Source organism: Osmerus mordax, chromosome 12 (genome assembly GCF_038355195.1).
Source record: "Osmerus mordax isolate fOsmMor3 chromosome 12, fOsmMor3.pri, whole genome shotgun sequence".
NCBI lineage: Eukaryota > Metazoa > Chordata > Actinopteri > Osmeriformes > Osmeridae > Osmerus > Osmerus mordax.
The window spans coordinates 1,602,333-1,619,083 of NC_090061.1; the positions used below are offsets into that span (position 1 = coordinate 1,602,333).

General features: G+C 47.5%; 1 protein-coding gene across 1 annotated transcript; it reads left to right on the plus strand.

Annotated features, from left to right (window-relative positions):
• The first annotated feature begins 2,372 nt into the window (after window positions 1–2,372).
• Window positions 2,373–7,053, plus strand: LOC136954432 (uncharacterized). Its single transcript, XM_067248065.1, has 4 exons — window positions 2,373–2,383; window positions 4,679–5,533; window positions 6,380–6,440; window positions 6,535–7,053. The coding sequence occupies exons 1-4, from the start codon at window positions 2,373–2,375 to the stop codon at window positions 7,051–7,053; spliced, it is 1,446 nt and encodes a 481-aa protein (XP_067104166.1).
• Window positions 7,054–16,751: the final 9,698 nt, after the last annotated feature.

Genomic DNA, 16,751 nt, shown 5'->3' on the forward strand with positions numbered 1-16,751 from the left:
ATATGACAATAAAACAAGAAATCCACTCTAGCCGGTGACGCACGTGTTTTTCTTCTTTTGGCTTTTAAATACGTGCATCACAGTTTGTCTAGTTTGTGTTGTATTGCGGTTATCACTTTGGTTTATCTGCAGTTTTTCACACAATACTAACGGATTAGGAGCTGAATCAACACTTAATGCCGGCGCTAAGCGATTTTAGCCAGTGCATTAAGGCTGACAGCGGTTTACTCTTTTTCAAAACTCATATTCATTTAGAGCCAATTGCCTCTCAATTATTTAAAGTCTGTCAACAAGGGTTTGCTTGTAGAGGGCTCAAGCCTGCTTCTCCCATCTCTTCAACCCATGTAACAAAAATCCAACGGCTGTATGTCAGGACTAGCCTTTAACCTTTCCACGAGTCGTTCTATTTCCAGTGGTACATTCCAGTCGTTGGGAGTCCCGTACGGAGTGGTAAGGCCCTCAAACCACAGACATCGGTAAGATTTATGGGAGGTTAGGGGACGTTGGTGTGTGTGTGTGTGTTACCGCAAGCCATCGGTAGAGACGTCAGGAGAGAGAGAGAGACAGAGACAGACAGAGACAGACAGAGAGAGACAGAGTTTACGGTTCTGAGAAGTGGGCCAGGCTGTGTTCTTTAGATGCCTGTGTGTTCACCAGGCTGTGTTCTTTAGATGCCTGTGTGATCACCAGGTTGTGTTCTTTAGATGCCTGTGAGATCACCAGGCTGTGTTCTTTAGATGCCTGTGTGATCACCAGGCTGTGTTCTTTAGATGCCTGTGTGATCACCAGGTTGTGTTCTTTAGATGCCTGTGTGATCACCAGGTTGTGTTCTTTAGATGCCTGTGTGATCACCAGGTTGTGTTTGCGAGCCAGGCATCCCAGCGAGTATTTGCAACTTATCAATCGTGCCCCTTTGACTCATAAATCAAGATGTCCAGTGGACAGTGTTTGTGCTGCCTGAGTAGCGGTCTAAAGGGCTCTCCAGGTTTCTCTGGAAAGCCAGCAGGGCAGCCCAAAGACACACCGGAGTGATGGACAGGATCATCTCAAACGGTCAGGTGAAAACTGGAAGTGAACCTACAGCAGGATGAGATCACGTAGTAGCAGGATTTAGACCTGGTTCTTACTAACAGCTGTTATAAAATAAAGTATTTGTGGGGTAATCCGTCCAAAGCCTGATGGTCAAGCTGAAGCAGTCCTGAGCTAGCTCTCGTAAATGAAATACCACCTGCATTCACATTGTCAGAGCTTCAATAGAGCAAAAGTTATATTTAGACAGGAACATGAAAGACCCTGATCCCTTAACAAAATAAAAGATGTGCACGGTAATCTCAGCAGCAGAAGTCAATATGGTTGAAGTGTGGGGATGCCCAGCAGCTCAGTGATGAGGACGAGATGAGCAACTGTCAGACGTATTTCTCCAAAGTTTGAAACGCTGCTTTGACAGGAGCTTGACAACTCTCCAATCCATCTCATTCTGTCGGTTCTCACTGTGATGGAGCTGCTGGGAGAAAGAAGGTCTCCTTAAGACAAACCACCGATCATCGTCAGTCTCCAAGGCTTGGATTACAAGCCGTCGTTTTCAACTGATAGAAATGTTGTTGTTGAATTGTGACTGGGGCGAATCCCGCTTTATTGACCTACCGCCTTTGAGTGTGTGTTCTGTGGCGATGTGAAAGCAGCTTGTTCAGACGACCGTGGCCCTCTCCTGTGTGTTTGACGGCCCTCTGGGATGTTGTAATGTGTTGGGAAAACCGGGGCTCTGAAACCGGGCGGCTCGTGAGCCGGGGGGCTCGTGAGCCGGGGGGCTCGTGAGCCGGGGGACACACACACAATGCATCTCCTCTGTTTTCATTTGGAGATTACGGTCAAGTACAGTCAACTCACTTAGCACTCCGTCTTCCACTGTCTGCCGCTGCGCTCTGCTCCCACGGATGTGTGTGTAAGTGTGTGTGTGTGTCGACACTCCATCACCTCCTCCTCCCCCACAGGCCCAAGCAGAGTAGGTAAAAGCCCAGCCCTCACTCCCAGCAGGCTCTGCAGTTCCTCAACTGTGACCTCCGCCATGACTTTGACCAGATTCCTCCATATTTTAAACAACCCTCCCCATTACAGGCCTTGAGTACAGTAACAGGTTTCCATGGTATTCGAGGGAGGGCCCAGTGGCGGATATGTGTGAGCGTGTATATGTCTAGGAGAGGCAGAGAGAGAGGCTGTTATGTTTGTGTGCTGCTTTATAAATCACTTGACCCAGTCTCACTGTTGACCGTGGATTTACGCCAACCAAAGAGCCTCGCGATGACAATGTATCTGCCCTGCCGGTAATGGATGGTACACAGAGAACGCTGTCATCTGGCAAATATGTTCGCAGAATGGATCTCAAGTGAGGCTGCGTCCAGCCGTGGAGCTGGGCCGCTGGGGTGGGCGCTGGGAAGAGGGGTAATTGATGGTGCTCACCCCAGGGTGGAGCCGACTGCCTCTGACCCCCACCCCCCAATACACACACACACACCTCGCCTCTCTTCAGTATTCCCTCTCTAATTCCCCCCGCCTCCCCCCCTTGTCTCTGAAACAGGACCGGTGCCTGAATTAGACCGGCAGCAGCACAGTTGGTTGGCTTCACAGCCAGACTGACGCCTGCAGTGCCGGGATCTTAAAGTAGCGCTGAAAAACACACCAGGATGAAACTGGATATGCAGTGTTATTATACTGGAAATCAAGTTGTGTCTGTGTGTAACATCAAGTTATTTTTTTGTGGGAAAAGGAAAGGGGGGGGGTGCATGGGCAGGAGGGGGGGGGGTAGTGGTATTAACCCATAGATATGTCCCCATGATTGACAAGGCATTAAATCGAGAATGAGACACTCGACAGTTCCCAATCCCATGGTCTTATAGCAGCGTTGTCACCATTTGACCTGCACGCACCTAACAGTGTGTGCAGTACTCGACAAGAAATATCCTTCCAGCAGTAATCATTTAACTTACAACCCTAATGATCTGATATCATATGCTGTCTTCCACAGCATAATTCATGAAAGTGCTGCATTATTAAGACTGTGGACGGGTGCTGGACGACAGCAGGGCTCAGTCAGAATGAGATCAAATTAAAACCACATGCTGCTAGAACCTGATCCAGTCTGTGGGTTCCTGCAGCTCCACAAAGACTATCTATAATTCATCCAGACTGGGACTATCACAGGGCCTGACATCTTCCAGACTAGCATGGACTATCACAAGGGCAGATAGCTGGGGCTGTCACAAACTAGGGTGACGAAGTGTCCTATTTCCATGTTGTCTCCCAAATCTGGGGCCCACACTTCACTTGCTGGACAGGGTAGAAGCACAGACAAGTTTTTCTTTATCTGTGTGTATGTAGGTGTGTGTGTGTATGTAGGTGTGGGTGGGTGGATGTGTGTGTGTTGAGATGTAGGTGTGTGTATGGGAGGGGGGGGGGGGTGAGAGTGTAAACCTTGCCTTAGTAAACCTTGCTATTGTCTCCCATATGGGTAAAATATTAGATACCGTTTATGACAACGACATTTGTTTTAAGATTTCTAGGAATTCACCCTGTACGCCGTTTCAAGTTTCCATCCATCCTCCCACTGCATCACGGCCCGGGGCTGTCCAATCAGGAGGGAGCACCCACAGGCCTTCTGTTCACTTGTGGAGCCCCACAAAGTTGGTGCTCTCTAACCTGGACAGCTGACCGACGGACAGTGACCAGGCCAGACCAGCGTCTGGCTGGCTGAACGCAGGCTAGGACCAGAGCTAACAGCGATAACAGGAGTCTACTGTATGACTACAAGCATGACAGAGAGGACCAGATTCTTTATTCTTATACTAACAAAAGGAATTCACCGAACAATGAATCTGTGAGGGGATGACATGACAAAACCAGATGGTATTTTAAAAGGGGCATAGATAATGCCGATGTGCAGGGATCCTCTGATCTGACGCAAAATACCTTATTTTTTCTCTCCTTCTCTTTCTCCTTCTCTTTCTCCTGCACGGGAAATGTTTATCTTCTGTTGCAGACAGGGAAGGTATTAATCAGCCAAGACCTCGGAGGCCCGTACAATCATATCAGATGGAATTGATGGTCGTTTACAGAGTGGTTTCCAGAGGTCGGACAGTTTGAGTGTAGTGGAATCCATATTGTGGAGACTGTCTCCTCTTCTCTTGTCTCACTCCACTCCAGTTATTGTACGCTATCCAGAAGGTGTTTTTTTTTATTTGTATTTTTGACTCAACCGATGAAAGAGCTCAAGACATACAGATGACTACATTAAAAAAGGAGAGAGAATTGATTGTAATGTTAAGTATGTGTTTGTCTGTGAGTATGTTTGTGAGTTTAAGTGGAAAGGCAGCTGCTCTTATCCAGGGAGCAACTGCTCACACAGTGTGTTAAACCACACACACTCTCACACAGTGTGTTAAACCACGCACACTCTCACACAGGGACAGTCATTACACTGTCACAATGTATTATATGTAAAGAAGGCAAGGAGACCACTCCAACACACACACACACACGCTGCGTAATCCCTCTCCATCGCTGGCTTTTTACACCCCCCTCGCAGCTAGCGACAGTGCTTATGAAGCACGGACGCTCGTAAATTCCCTGCCTTGATTTTGTTAACCTTTACCGTGACCCGTCACATCCACACTGGCTGTTATAGCACCCACTCAGTCTCTGCCCCCGCCCCCCGGCCCCCCGCCCCCCGCACCCACTCAGTCTCAGCCCCCGGCCCCCCCGCACCCACTCAGTCTCAGCCCCTGCCCCCCGGCCCCCCCGCACCCACTCAGTCTCAGCCCCTGCCCCCCGGCCCCCCCGCACCCACTCAGTCTCAGCCCCTGCCCCCCGGCCCCCCGCACCCACTCAGTCTCAGCCCCCGCCCCCCGGCCCCCCGCACCCACTCAGTCTCAGCCCCCGCCCCCCGGCCCCCCGCACCCACTCAGTCCCCGCCCCCCGGCCCCCCGCACCCACTCAGTCCCCGCCCCCCGGCCCCCCGCACCCACTCAGTCTCAGCCCCCGCCCCCCGGCCCCCCGCACCCACTCAGTCCCCTCCCCCCGGCCCCCCGCACCCACTCAGTCTCAGCCCCCGGCCCCCCGCACCCACTCAGTCCCCGCCCCCCGGCCCCCCGCACCCACTCAGTCTCAGCCCCTGCCCCCCGGCCCCCCCGCACCCACTCAGTCTCAGCCCCCGCCCCCCGGCCCCCCGCACCCACTCAGTCCCCGCCCCCCGGCCCCCCGCACCCACTCAGTCTCAGCCCCTGCCCCCCGGCCCCCCGCACCCACTCAGTCTCAGCCCCCCGGCCCCCCGGCCCCCCCGCACCCACTCAGTCCCCGCCCCCCGGCCCCCCGCACCCACTCAGTCTCAGCCCCCCGGCCCCCCGGCCCCCCCGCACCCACTCAGTCCCCGCCCCCCGGCCCCCCGCACCCACTCAGTCCCCGCCCCCCAGCCCCCTCCCGGCCCAGACGCCTCTTCAACTCATCGCTCACAACGCGTCGCCAAGCAACAAGCCACCCTGAGGTGCCTACTCACCCCATAACCACACACACACACACACACTCACTAACTCTGTACAGTATGTTAAAGGCAGAGAGAGCTTATGTACATGTCAACACGCTCCTTGTGTTTGTGCGGAAAGAAAGAGGGAGTTAGTGGATCTGTGTGGAGCTGTACTGACTGCCAGAACACGTCATGAGCGTTTCATACACTTTTTCCTTCAAGGATAACTGCGAGGGCTTTCTAGTTGCAAGTGGTACGTGTGTTTTTCTGCCACTGAAATCCATTTCAGCTGGTTGCACCTTCTGCGGAGGTTTGGAAACACGCGTCACTAGGAAGGACTGAGAGAACAGACCTGTCCTGGAAGACAGAGGAGATCCACTGCAGAACTGTGGATCTTGTGAACTAATGAAGCCTTTATTACTCTATGATGCTAATGGTGGATTCCAGACAAGCTACTGTACCGTTAGTTATAGACTGTGCGGCATCTTTAGTTATAGACTGTGTGGCATCTTTAGTTATAGACTGTGTGGCATCTTTAGTTATAGACTGTGTGGCATCTTTAGTTATAGACTGTGTGGCATCTTTAGTTATAGACTGTGTGGCATCTTTAGTTAGCATGGTAGCATGGTGTGGATGTTCACGGTTACATTGCGATGGTGAAGTTCACTTTTATGATTCCTCCAGCTCCCCTGCTATTTATGATTGTGCTTGAAGATCCTTAAACGTGTTTATGAACACAGTCAGAACAAATGAGACAGACGGAAGTCCTGAGTTGAGGAGTCTGGTCTTAGGCACATGGCAGCACACTGGCCAGACCTCCACTCTTTATCTTAAGGCACCTGTTGACTTCACCCCAGGTGTGGGCAGAAACCAGAGCCAGGCGGGCTACACAGTGGACTCCAGCCCCTCGGTTGATAAAGACCCCCTTGTCATATCACATGCCCTATCCCATTACGGCCCTGATGACTTTAAGGAAGTGATCAGATTAGGTCTGTATAAGCTCTCCACTCTCTAATCCCCAGAGCTTAACTCTGGGTTTGTCCAGCTCTCAGACGCTCCGGGCGTCATGGCGACAGGGTCAAAGCCCCCCTGCGGAGTCGTGGGGGGCTGTCGTCCCGTCTCAAAGCCGCCGGGCGCGGCAGTGGGGCGGACGAGGTTCACACGGAGGGGCTGATCTCCCGCCTGTGGGGTCTGGGGCCTCATCTCCTCGCCCCGGCCGCATGTTTACCGCAGCGCTAATCCACGAGCCCCCTGCATCACTCCCCCCGCGTCACGCCCCCCGCATCACACCCCCGCGTCACGCCCCCCCTGCATCACGCCCCCCCCGCATCACGCGCCCCCTGCATCACGCCCCCCCGCGTCACGCCCCCCCACGTCACGCCCCCCGCGTCACGCCCCCCGCATCACGAGCCCCCTGCATCACTCCCCCCGCGTCACGCCCCCCGCATCACGCCCCCCGCGTCACGCCCCCCGCATCACGCCCCCCGCGTCACGCCGAGCGGCTAGTTCCCGACTTAGTGACTCGGGAGGTTTGGAGATAGGGCTTTCGCCGTTGCCGCGGTAACCGGCTTCTTCTCCCTCTCCCCCCCCTGCCCGCTGTCTTGTCAGGTTTTTTCATTGGCTCCATGTCTGCGAGGGAGGGAGGGATTATGGGATGGGAGACAGCCCCCTGGAGATTGAGACATTCTGAGAGTCACACATTCACAGCTGATAGCAAATCCTTTCAGGATTTTCTGGAAAAACTGAGAAGTTTTATGTGGCGCTCCGTCTTGTGCCCGGGAGACCTGCTCGGTCTCTGAGCTTCTGAAACACAGCGTTGATTCGTTTACCTTCCAACTCTGAGAAGTGAAAGAGGTTTGGTTCAACTATCTGGGTCTCCATGGGGTGCCGTCAACCAAGGACAGGCATCCTGACCCTCAGCCAAACACAGCTAGCAATCCATAAGAATAGCTTTAGCTGACCTAATGTTTAACTGGACCTAACGCTACTAAAAGCTATAATCAACAGTTTGGATTTTCTTCAGAGCTGATTATTTGTGTTGGAGACTTTGTCGAGGTGAGGACAAGATCAGTTAGTCAGTAACAGCCATCTGTGAGTCAGGACAGCGAGAACCCAAACAGCAGCCCATGTCTGGCTGTGACCAGTGAAGAGTTTACCTTCACAGAGTACACAGCTCCCATACAGCTGATAAGACACATTCCTCTGAGCACAACCCCCTCTCCATCACCCCAGACCCTACTGATGACCCCTGCTGACCCCGCTCAGTCACACACACACACTCACACACGCTGTTCCACATTGGAGGGTGAAAAGATAAGGACAAGACAACCGAGAGCCCTCCACCGCCTGTAACACAAGTCAACTGATAACTTTGTTTTCACTGGGATACCCACTTGACACTGTGTGGATTAGTTTCCATGTTGGCACAGGAAGACATGGTAACAATGAGCAATGGCTTTTTTTGTGATAATAACCAGCAGTTTAGACAAAGTCCCGTAGCTTTGGCAGTTAGACGGGGAAGGTATTTCTGGGTATTAACAGTGTCATGATGGTAACAAGGTTCTAATCGATGGTTGAATGTATAATCATGACAACAAGCTACACAGAGAAATAGAAAACTTGCATTTAATAACTCTACACACCACCTGTCTCTGATAACTGTACACACGTCCTGTCCCTGATAACGGTACACACGTCCTGTCCCTGATAACTGTACACACGTCCTGTCTCTGATAACTACACACGTCCTGTCTCTGATAACTGTACACGTCCTGTCTCTGATAACTGTACACACGTCCTGTCCCTGATAACTGTACACACCTCCTGTCCCTGATAACTGTACACACATCCTGTCCCTGATAACTGTACACACGTCCTGTCTCTGATAACTACACACGTCCTGTCTCTGATAACTGTACACACCTCCTGTCCCTGATAACTCTACACACGTCCTGTCTCTGATAACTGTACACACGTCCTGTCCCTGATAACTGTACACACCTCCTGTCTCTGATAACTGTACACACGTCCTGTCTCTAATAACTCTACACACCACCTGTCCCTGATAACTGTACACACGTCCTGTCTCTGATAACTCTACACACGTCCTGTCTCTGATAACTCTACACACGTCCTGTCCCTGATAACTCTACACACGTCCTGTCCCTGATAACTCTACACACGTCCTGTCCCTGATAACTCTACACACATCCTGTCCCTGATAACTCTACACACATCCTGTCTCTGTCTCTGATAATCTGGACAGGACATAAGCTGAGACGGACCACTGACAGTTTTGAGTTTATAAAAATAATATTAGAGATATAATGTCCAATGTGTAAATATTCATCAAAGTATTCATTAGGAGCGATAGGGTTACTGAAAGGGTCTGTAAAAAACCCCTAGTGTGACTAATACAATCATGTGTTTAAAGAGCATTGACACAGTGAGCTAATGTACTCGAGTCATCTTGATATTGTCTCTTTGCACGTTCTCAGTTTCTTGGAGGACAAACCAAGCTGGCTGGTGCACAGGAGATCCCCAGCTGAGCGCTGTCTTATTCAGGCTGAACGGGTTTAAACCTACTGAAGCAGTGGGGCTAACAGTGACTTAAGAGTGGCTTATGCTAACTCGATGAGTGGCTGGTACTGGATGGAAGCCTTCCCCTAGGAGGCCGAGCCTCAGAGTTGGTGCTGCGGGAGCCAGTGCAGGCCTGGGATCCACGGCAGGATGGATCGAGGAAGGAGCGACCAGCGTAGCATGACTTGGTGAAGCCTGGCTGCTGTGTGTGGTGAATATCCTGAGTCATGTTAGTCTGTTATCCCGAACGCCCCTCATTCCTGGGGATGGTCCTTGCTACGGGGTCGCTGTCCTCTTCCTGACCTGTCCTCTCCATGACCTGTCCTCTTCCTGACCTGTCCTCTCCATGACCTGTCCTCTTCCTGACCTGTCCTCTCCATGACCTGTCCTCTTCCTGACCTGTCCTCTCCATGACCTGTCCTCTTCCTGACCTGTCCTCTCGTAAATAAGGCTGAGTTCTGGGGCTCCAGCACTCATAGAAACCTCAGAACTTTTCTCAGGGAATGTGTTTACTCACGGTGAAGTGCCTTACTCTGCATGTGTGTTTTCGTGATATACTTCACAGTTGTAAAGGACGCTGCTTAACCTGCAGAACTGCCCTCCTCTGTAGCACAAGCTCTACACCAGAACATCCTAGTGTTGTCTCAAACCTTCACTCAATTTGTCAATAAATTATACAGATCTCGCTCCAAATAAATTTCTTTCCCCTCCTCTTCCCCTCTCTGGGTCGTCCTTCCTCTATAAACAAACCTGATGTAGACTCTCTCCCCACAGCCTGGAAAAACACAACTTCTGCTCTCTGCTTTTCTGAACCCTCCGAGCGATGGCTGCAGCACAGAGGCTGGGGAAACTCTTATTTATCATTCCTGCTGAATCTGTTGTTTCTGTTAATCTGGCCCCGGAGCCGAATCAAATTAAAGCAGAGGGCCAGCCGTGAAGTACATTAATTCAGGGTCTTGATAAGAAATGGCTGACGTTTTTACTGCGTTCCTGACAGCGTAGCTAACCACACAGACGATAGCAGTAATGGTATCGCATATTTTTCGATGTTGGTATTGCATATTTTTCGTTCTGACTAGTTTGGTTAGGGTCCCTAAACTTTTATGGACAGTTATATATTGCTGGCCTGTCAGCCGTCTGTGATAAGGGAAGATGTCTGCGTTGTGGAACAGTGTGTCAAACAAGCTGTCATTGACCTTACGTGACCCCTGTCTGAACAATGAGGCCTGGATAAGATTGGAGGAGACGGGTTCTTGAGTTCAGCTCTCGCACACCGTGGTGTATGAAGCACAGCATATTTACTGTAAAACCGTCTATACTTGGTGTGAATAACTTCATGTTATCAGAAGGTGCACCCTAGAACTGTTTGCTTGGTGTGTGTTACGTGTAGTGCACACAGTGGGACTGTGTAGGGCCGATTGCATATGTAAACACTTGCATTTAAAAATAAATAAAAAATATTTTGATGTATGAAATAGTTGCGTAGGCTTCTTCACTTGCTGCATGTACACACATGGTCATGGTAAATACATGGACCATGTGATGCTTTGTGTTCCCTTTTGAGATTCTGTGTTCGTGGTGTGGGTTTAAAGGTAAATCAAGATGCTTCTTATCTCTGCCTTCTCCCTGCATTCATGGGATACGGCTTGTAACTAGGAGGCACACACGCGATGTGGCCTCTATCCAGATATTTCACGTCAGTTACAATCCACTAAACTAATCACCAATCTCTTTAGTTAGAGATGCCAGAATTTTATGAAATTATTTTTCACATCATAACATCAAAACAATCACATCATACTGTCTATCTATTGTTCCTAGAGACTAAACTGAGGACCTGGTTTCAGGAACTCGATCTAAATGTAATCTCAGCACAGCCTCTGTGCTGTAGAAAGTTTTGGTTTTGTGGCACATCCCTACTAATATGAATCCAACGTGAAAAGCAACTTTTATGCCTGAAAAAAGGCTTTTCCAATACCCTGTTGTTTGACAATTTCGCAAGACATTTTCCAACGGTTTTCTTTTTTCAAGAACTGATGCATTTTTTTGTTGAGGTGTGTGTGTGGTGTGTGTTTGTGTGTTTTGGGGTGGGTGTCTGGTGTTGAAACACCTAAAGTGGACTTAGCTCAGTCTCTAGTGGTCTACTGCAATCATCACAACTCTGACCACAGTAACTGACCACAGTAAATAACAGTTGTCCCAAAACCTAGGCTATCAAACATTTAGTAAATGATAATTTTGTGTGGAAACCCGTATTGATTCTGCAGTGTGATGTGTATTTGGGGAGGGGGAACTCTAATGTCAAACTATAGTTGTTTGGGGGATTTCACTACTCAACTCCACCTATGAAGTGAGAAGCTGTTCAGGTGTTTTCACACTCAAGATTGTTCTTCACACTGGGTTTCTTTGTGTCTAGGCCCCCCTCTTGTGGTCAGTTTGGGTCACTGCGGAACCTTTAGGTTGGTATTCTTTAATGTGGAAGAGCTTATTTTATTATTTGCCTAGGCAACGCCACCGAACGATATATCCTAACTGCCATCACTTCACCACTTCACTCATGACCTTTAGCTAAAACGACTGATCAGGATGACAACGTTATGGCTTTTTAAGATGCAGCTGACCCTTCAGATTTATCAAGGCTGGGACCTACTTGGACCTGGCTAGCTCACAGGTGCTCCTGTGCTTCCCAAATCCCACATCCAGACATGGTTTTCTGTCCAAACCCACCCCAACGCAGCCAAAGACTGCCTCGGCCTCCTCCTCCCTCCCTTTCTGGCAGGCGGCCATTTTGAGAGAAAGAGAGCGAGAAAGAGAGCGAGAGGGAGAGATCAGTTTGCTTGCGGCCAGATTCTCTCCTTGACTGCCTTTGAAAGTCGCTCCGAGGCAGGTAAGGCCTCCAGTGAATACCTCTCAGCTTCACAATGACAGCTTGAAGGCAGACACTTATTTTTTTTTTCTTTTTCTGTCCCTTATTTCAATACTCCACTGCCTCGGTTTAGCATCCAGAGTTTGTCAACACAACCCCCCCCTCCCCCAGCCATCGTATTGTCTGCAAACTGATCGGAACACTTTGCTTTGTTTATTTAAATGGTCCTCAGCCCTGAGGGCTGTTTGTTGAGAATAGTCTAAATTGCCAAACGCCTCTGCACTCCCCTTTTCTCTCGTCTTTCCTCCCGGCTCTCTCCCACCCTCTTTCAGCTCTGTGAGACAGAAATCCTCTGTAAACACCGCGACCCGGCAGCCTTGTATCAATAAGCGGCGCGTCCCTCTCTAATGTGTGGTCCCCACGCTCTCTGACAGGAACCGCTTCCCCTCTACACTTTTGAAGTCCCGCATCCAGGATGACTGTCGGTTCACCAACGCTTTCATGTTGGTCTGGCAGGGAAGAACCCCTTTGCTTGAGACGCTTTATTATTGATGATGTTGACGTATGATATTCCTCTATGTACTTCATCTAAAATGGCTAGTCAAAAGCATTGTGATTCAGAATATATATATATATATACACAACCTCTAAACCACTTTCTTTGATATGATTTAGAGGTTGTGCTCAAGGGGAAAGCACAGGTGTTTTGGGTCTAACTTCTGAAATGCAGCGCTGTGTATTTTAAGCAGGGTCTGTGTGCCACATGGGCATATTGGCAAACAGACATATTTCTCCTGGAGAGGTTATCTATTGATAGTTGAATGGGTAATGACAAGCTTGGGGGCCTGAACTTCACATCCAGAATCATCACTATGTCATCTTCCTGTCATCGTTCCTTTCATTAGACATAACGATGCACTACTGTGATTTACAGGAGCCGCTAGATGACCCTTCAACTTGCATAGAAAACAATGCGAATGAGGATAAGCCCACTATAATGTCACAGTACATTACCATCCATGCCATTCACATGCCAGACAAACAAGGACAAGATTTCAAAAGCATAATTCAAAAATTGAAAGAAAGAAAATCGTTTTTTTTATTTATTTATATGAGTTAAAGCCCATCTTGGGACAATCGATCAACATGAGCTGTGTTTCTGTAAAGGGGAGACAGGCTCCTGCAGGCTTGGTATGCAGACTTGAACCCTCAATTCCTAGTTGCAACAAGCGAGGTAAATCACCTGACAAGAGCGTCTTCAACTGACAGGCTGTAAGGGGAAGTTTACTTCACGATGGAGAGCAGAAAGTTCAGCAGTAAATTTCATTGTTCAAGCCCCCGATTTTTCTCTTTTTTTCTGGCGATGGGAACCGGCCATTAGCGTGTGTTGTGAACTTGTAAATGTAGTCACAACTTTCAGTGAGTACGCTGGGCCTGTCCTTGTCACAGGTGCTGGAGGGCTGTGAGGCCAGAGTGAACTCACACATGGAGGAGAGACTCTCCTTCTCTCTTCCTCTCTTTCTCTCTTCCTCTTTTTCTCTCGTGCCAAGAACCTATCCACCCTGAGGTCATGTCCCTCGTCCCCTTCCTAAAACATTAAATAGACGAGGAGAAATAACACTGAAACTGCAGCCCTCTGCTATATCAATTCATTTTCGCACTCGTATTTGTACAAGCGGTGTCAACTAATATCATTAGCCAACAGTATCATTACCAAACCCTTGTCAGTGAAAGCAGAGGAGGAAATATGTCATACTTCCAGCTCCCTTCCAATAATATCTACTCAAAACGGCGCCCTCAATTCAAGCCCCCCTCCCCCGCCAAAAAAAAGATTGCTGCGTTCTATGTGTTAATTGGAGAGTATAAATTACATGTAATTACTTACAGGTTTTTCACTGGCTAGACAATCGGCAGTCACTCATCCTTCTTCCTGTTTAAACTATCTGCGGCAGGATCGCAAAGCCCTACTGCTTATTGTCCAACGATTAGCTGTACATCAGCATTACCACCTCAAATCCAGCAGTTTCACATCCAGCATTAAACGGGATGAATATTGATCTGGTAAAGAGGATTTATTTATTTCATGCTCTATCCAAAGATCAACTGCAGCCAGCACCAGACGGCTCTGAGAAGCTCTTATGGTGTAAAGCTACAGCATACATGACTTTGGACTTGACATTTTAGACCTGGAAGAAAACCAAACAGTAAATTCACTGCAATAATCCCAGATAAATGAGATGATCACTGCAAAAGCTTAGCTAGTTAAGTGGCCTACGCTTAAGTCCAGAGACGATAAAAACATGTCTGGTGTTCAGATACTCTGTCTGGGGGGGGTGGGAAAGAGGAAGGCCGTCGAGCGAGAGAGACGCACACCTGGGGAGTCATCATTTCCTGTCTCCTTTTCAGCCAATCACGCGACATAAAACACAATAAACAACGCACGAAACAACAGCCGAAACTAAGTTCAACAATCAAATTTCTCTTTCACTTTTATTTGGTATTTTTTGCGTTATTCTTTTGTGTCTATTCCCATCGTCCATATATTTACACTCACAGACAGTAACCCAGTGTAGGTTTAGTGGCTAGGCCCCATTGTTAGCAGTGGAGACTGGTGAGCTAATACAGGGATAAGCCCCATGCTGTCTGCTCGGTGGTCGTCTCAGCTGGGATGGGTTGTCAGAGAGACAGACAGACAGCGACCATCTGGAAACACGGCCCCTCGGGGTCACATGACACGGACAGTGGCTGCCGTTTCAGAAATGGACGGCTCATGATGTAATACAGTCGGCTTTGACTGCAATTAAACATTTCCCCCATTTCAGTGGTTTTATTGAACCGAGCAATGGTATATGTTTTTTTCATGTAAAAAGGTCATTGTTTCTTCATTTTGTTATCCAATGACCCTGAATGGGTAAGAATTGATAAAACAACGCGTTTTTGGGAGAATGTCATATAAATTATTTGTACAAGTTGAAAGGATATTGCATGGATTTTTAATATTTCATAATAGTATGTCCATTATTATATTATTCATAGGCCTATGTATTGTCCGTATTTCTGACGAAATAATGTGTTTTTAAAATAGTTTTTGAAAACACTAACACAAATCACAGCGTTACAAGCAATCATTTACACCTTTCACTTCTAAATATGTCATTTCATTAAACTACTCCGCATAATAATAAGCTAATTACTCGTAGCTAAGTAGGCTTGTGTATTGATATCCAAGGGCGAAATAAATGTGAATTTATTTGGGTTTGTATAATTCACACGTCATACTTAGCGCTATATTTAATCGTGTTTAACTGATTCCCCATGCCTAACCCAACTTGTCTCAAACTAACGTCAGACCGAGTGAGGTGTGACATTTCGGGGCGTTTAATCGCCAGCAGGTGGCGTCTGAACCCTTCTGTTGTAAGAATGTTTTGAGTTATACGCCTATCAATTTCCACCTATTCAACCCACATTTTGTGTTCAAATGTCAAACCAACCAACCAGTTTACAGGGCAACAAAATTATTTTAACCGCAATATAGGTTTCAGTAATAAACGACACGCTGCATTAAAAAAAGAAATAATATTTATTATAACACATTTGAATCACTGTCTATTTTTCAGACATAAATCTACAACTGTATTTCATTTTATTTTCAGAATTGTAATTTAGGCCTTGATAAAAGTGGAAATACAGAATGTTCAGTTGTACAATTCCAAACTGATGATCTAAATCACGTCATAATCTCATTACGAAGACGATTGAAGATAATACAGGTTTGCATGTTAATACATTATTTCAAATCATACAATAATAATGTCTGTCATAATTTTACAAGAGGCTAAATGTTCAGTACATCATACCATTATTTTCTTAAATTAGGAAGATGGGATACTGTATCCTAATTAAGATTTACAATCTTAAATCATGACGTCTTTTTGAGCTATTTTTGTTGTTTTACCTATTTCCATTTTTCAACCACGCAAGATATTAGCCTATATCTAACGTTTCAACCCACAATTTTTCAAATGTGCCATAAAAATGTCATCGTCTCTTTTGAGAGCTGAGACAACGTGCCGTGGCAGCTAGAACAGAGCTGGCGAACATCACGGATGTGCAGCTTGCGCTTAGACCGAGGGACGTCGCTTCGGTAATCTGCTTCTGCAGATCCATCACACATCAGAAGAAATTCATAGCTCATATTTTGAGTAAAGGACCTGCGATGTTGGCGTAGCAGTACACAGACTAAAGCACAAACTGTGTTCTAATGATAGATACGCTGCAGGTGAAGACCACCCAGGATGTGAAGGCTGTTGGCTCTTCCAATCATCTTAGCAAGAGTACAATAGAGCAACCACACCTTAGTTAAAGATGCTTAACCTTCTAGCGAGCTAAGTGCCCCTCAGTCCATTACAGGTAATTATAGTTAATCAGGGAAAATGTTAAAGGGTGGGATTAGATTTCAGACTGAAGTAGAATACTTCCTTACCAACGAGTGTGTTCACAAATGAAATAAATAAATAAATAGTATCTTCCTAAATGTTCCCCTTTTAAGAAAAAACTGTAATCCCTATTTAAAGGTTTCTTTAAATTATTTAGACACATCCACACTAGTGATAACATATATTAGTGAATGTTGTGGTGTTGTGTGTTTAGGTATTGTCTGTGAAAGAAAAGGCTTCATGAAAGCTAATTTAAGTTATTTATTTAGTTTTCCTCTGTTTGTGACTTTTTTGAGACTCAAAATCCTCCTCAAAATTGTCACCATCAGTTTATAGGTTATGATATAACTGCTTTGAA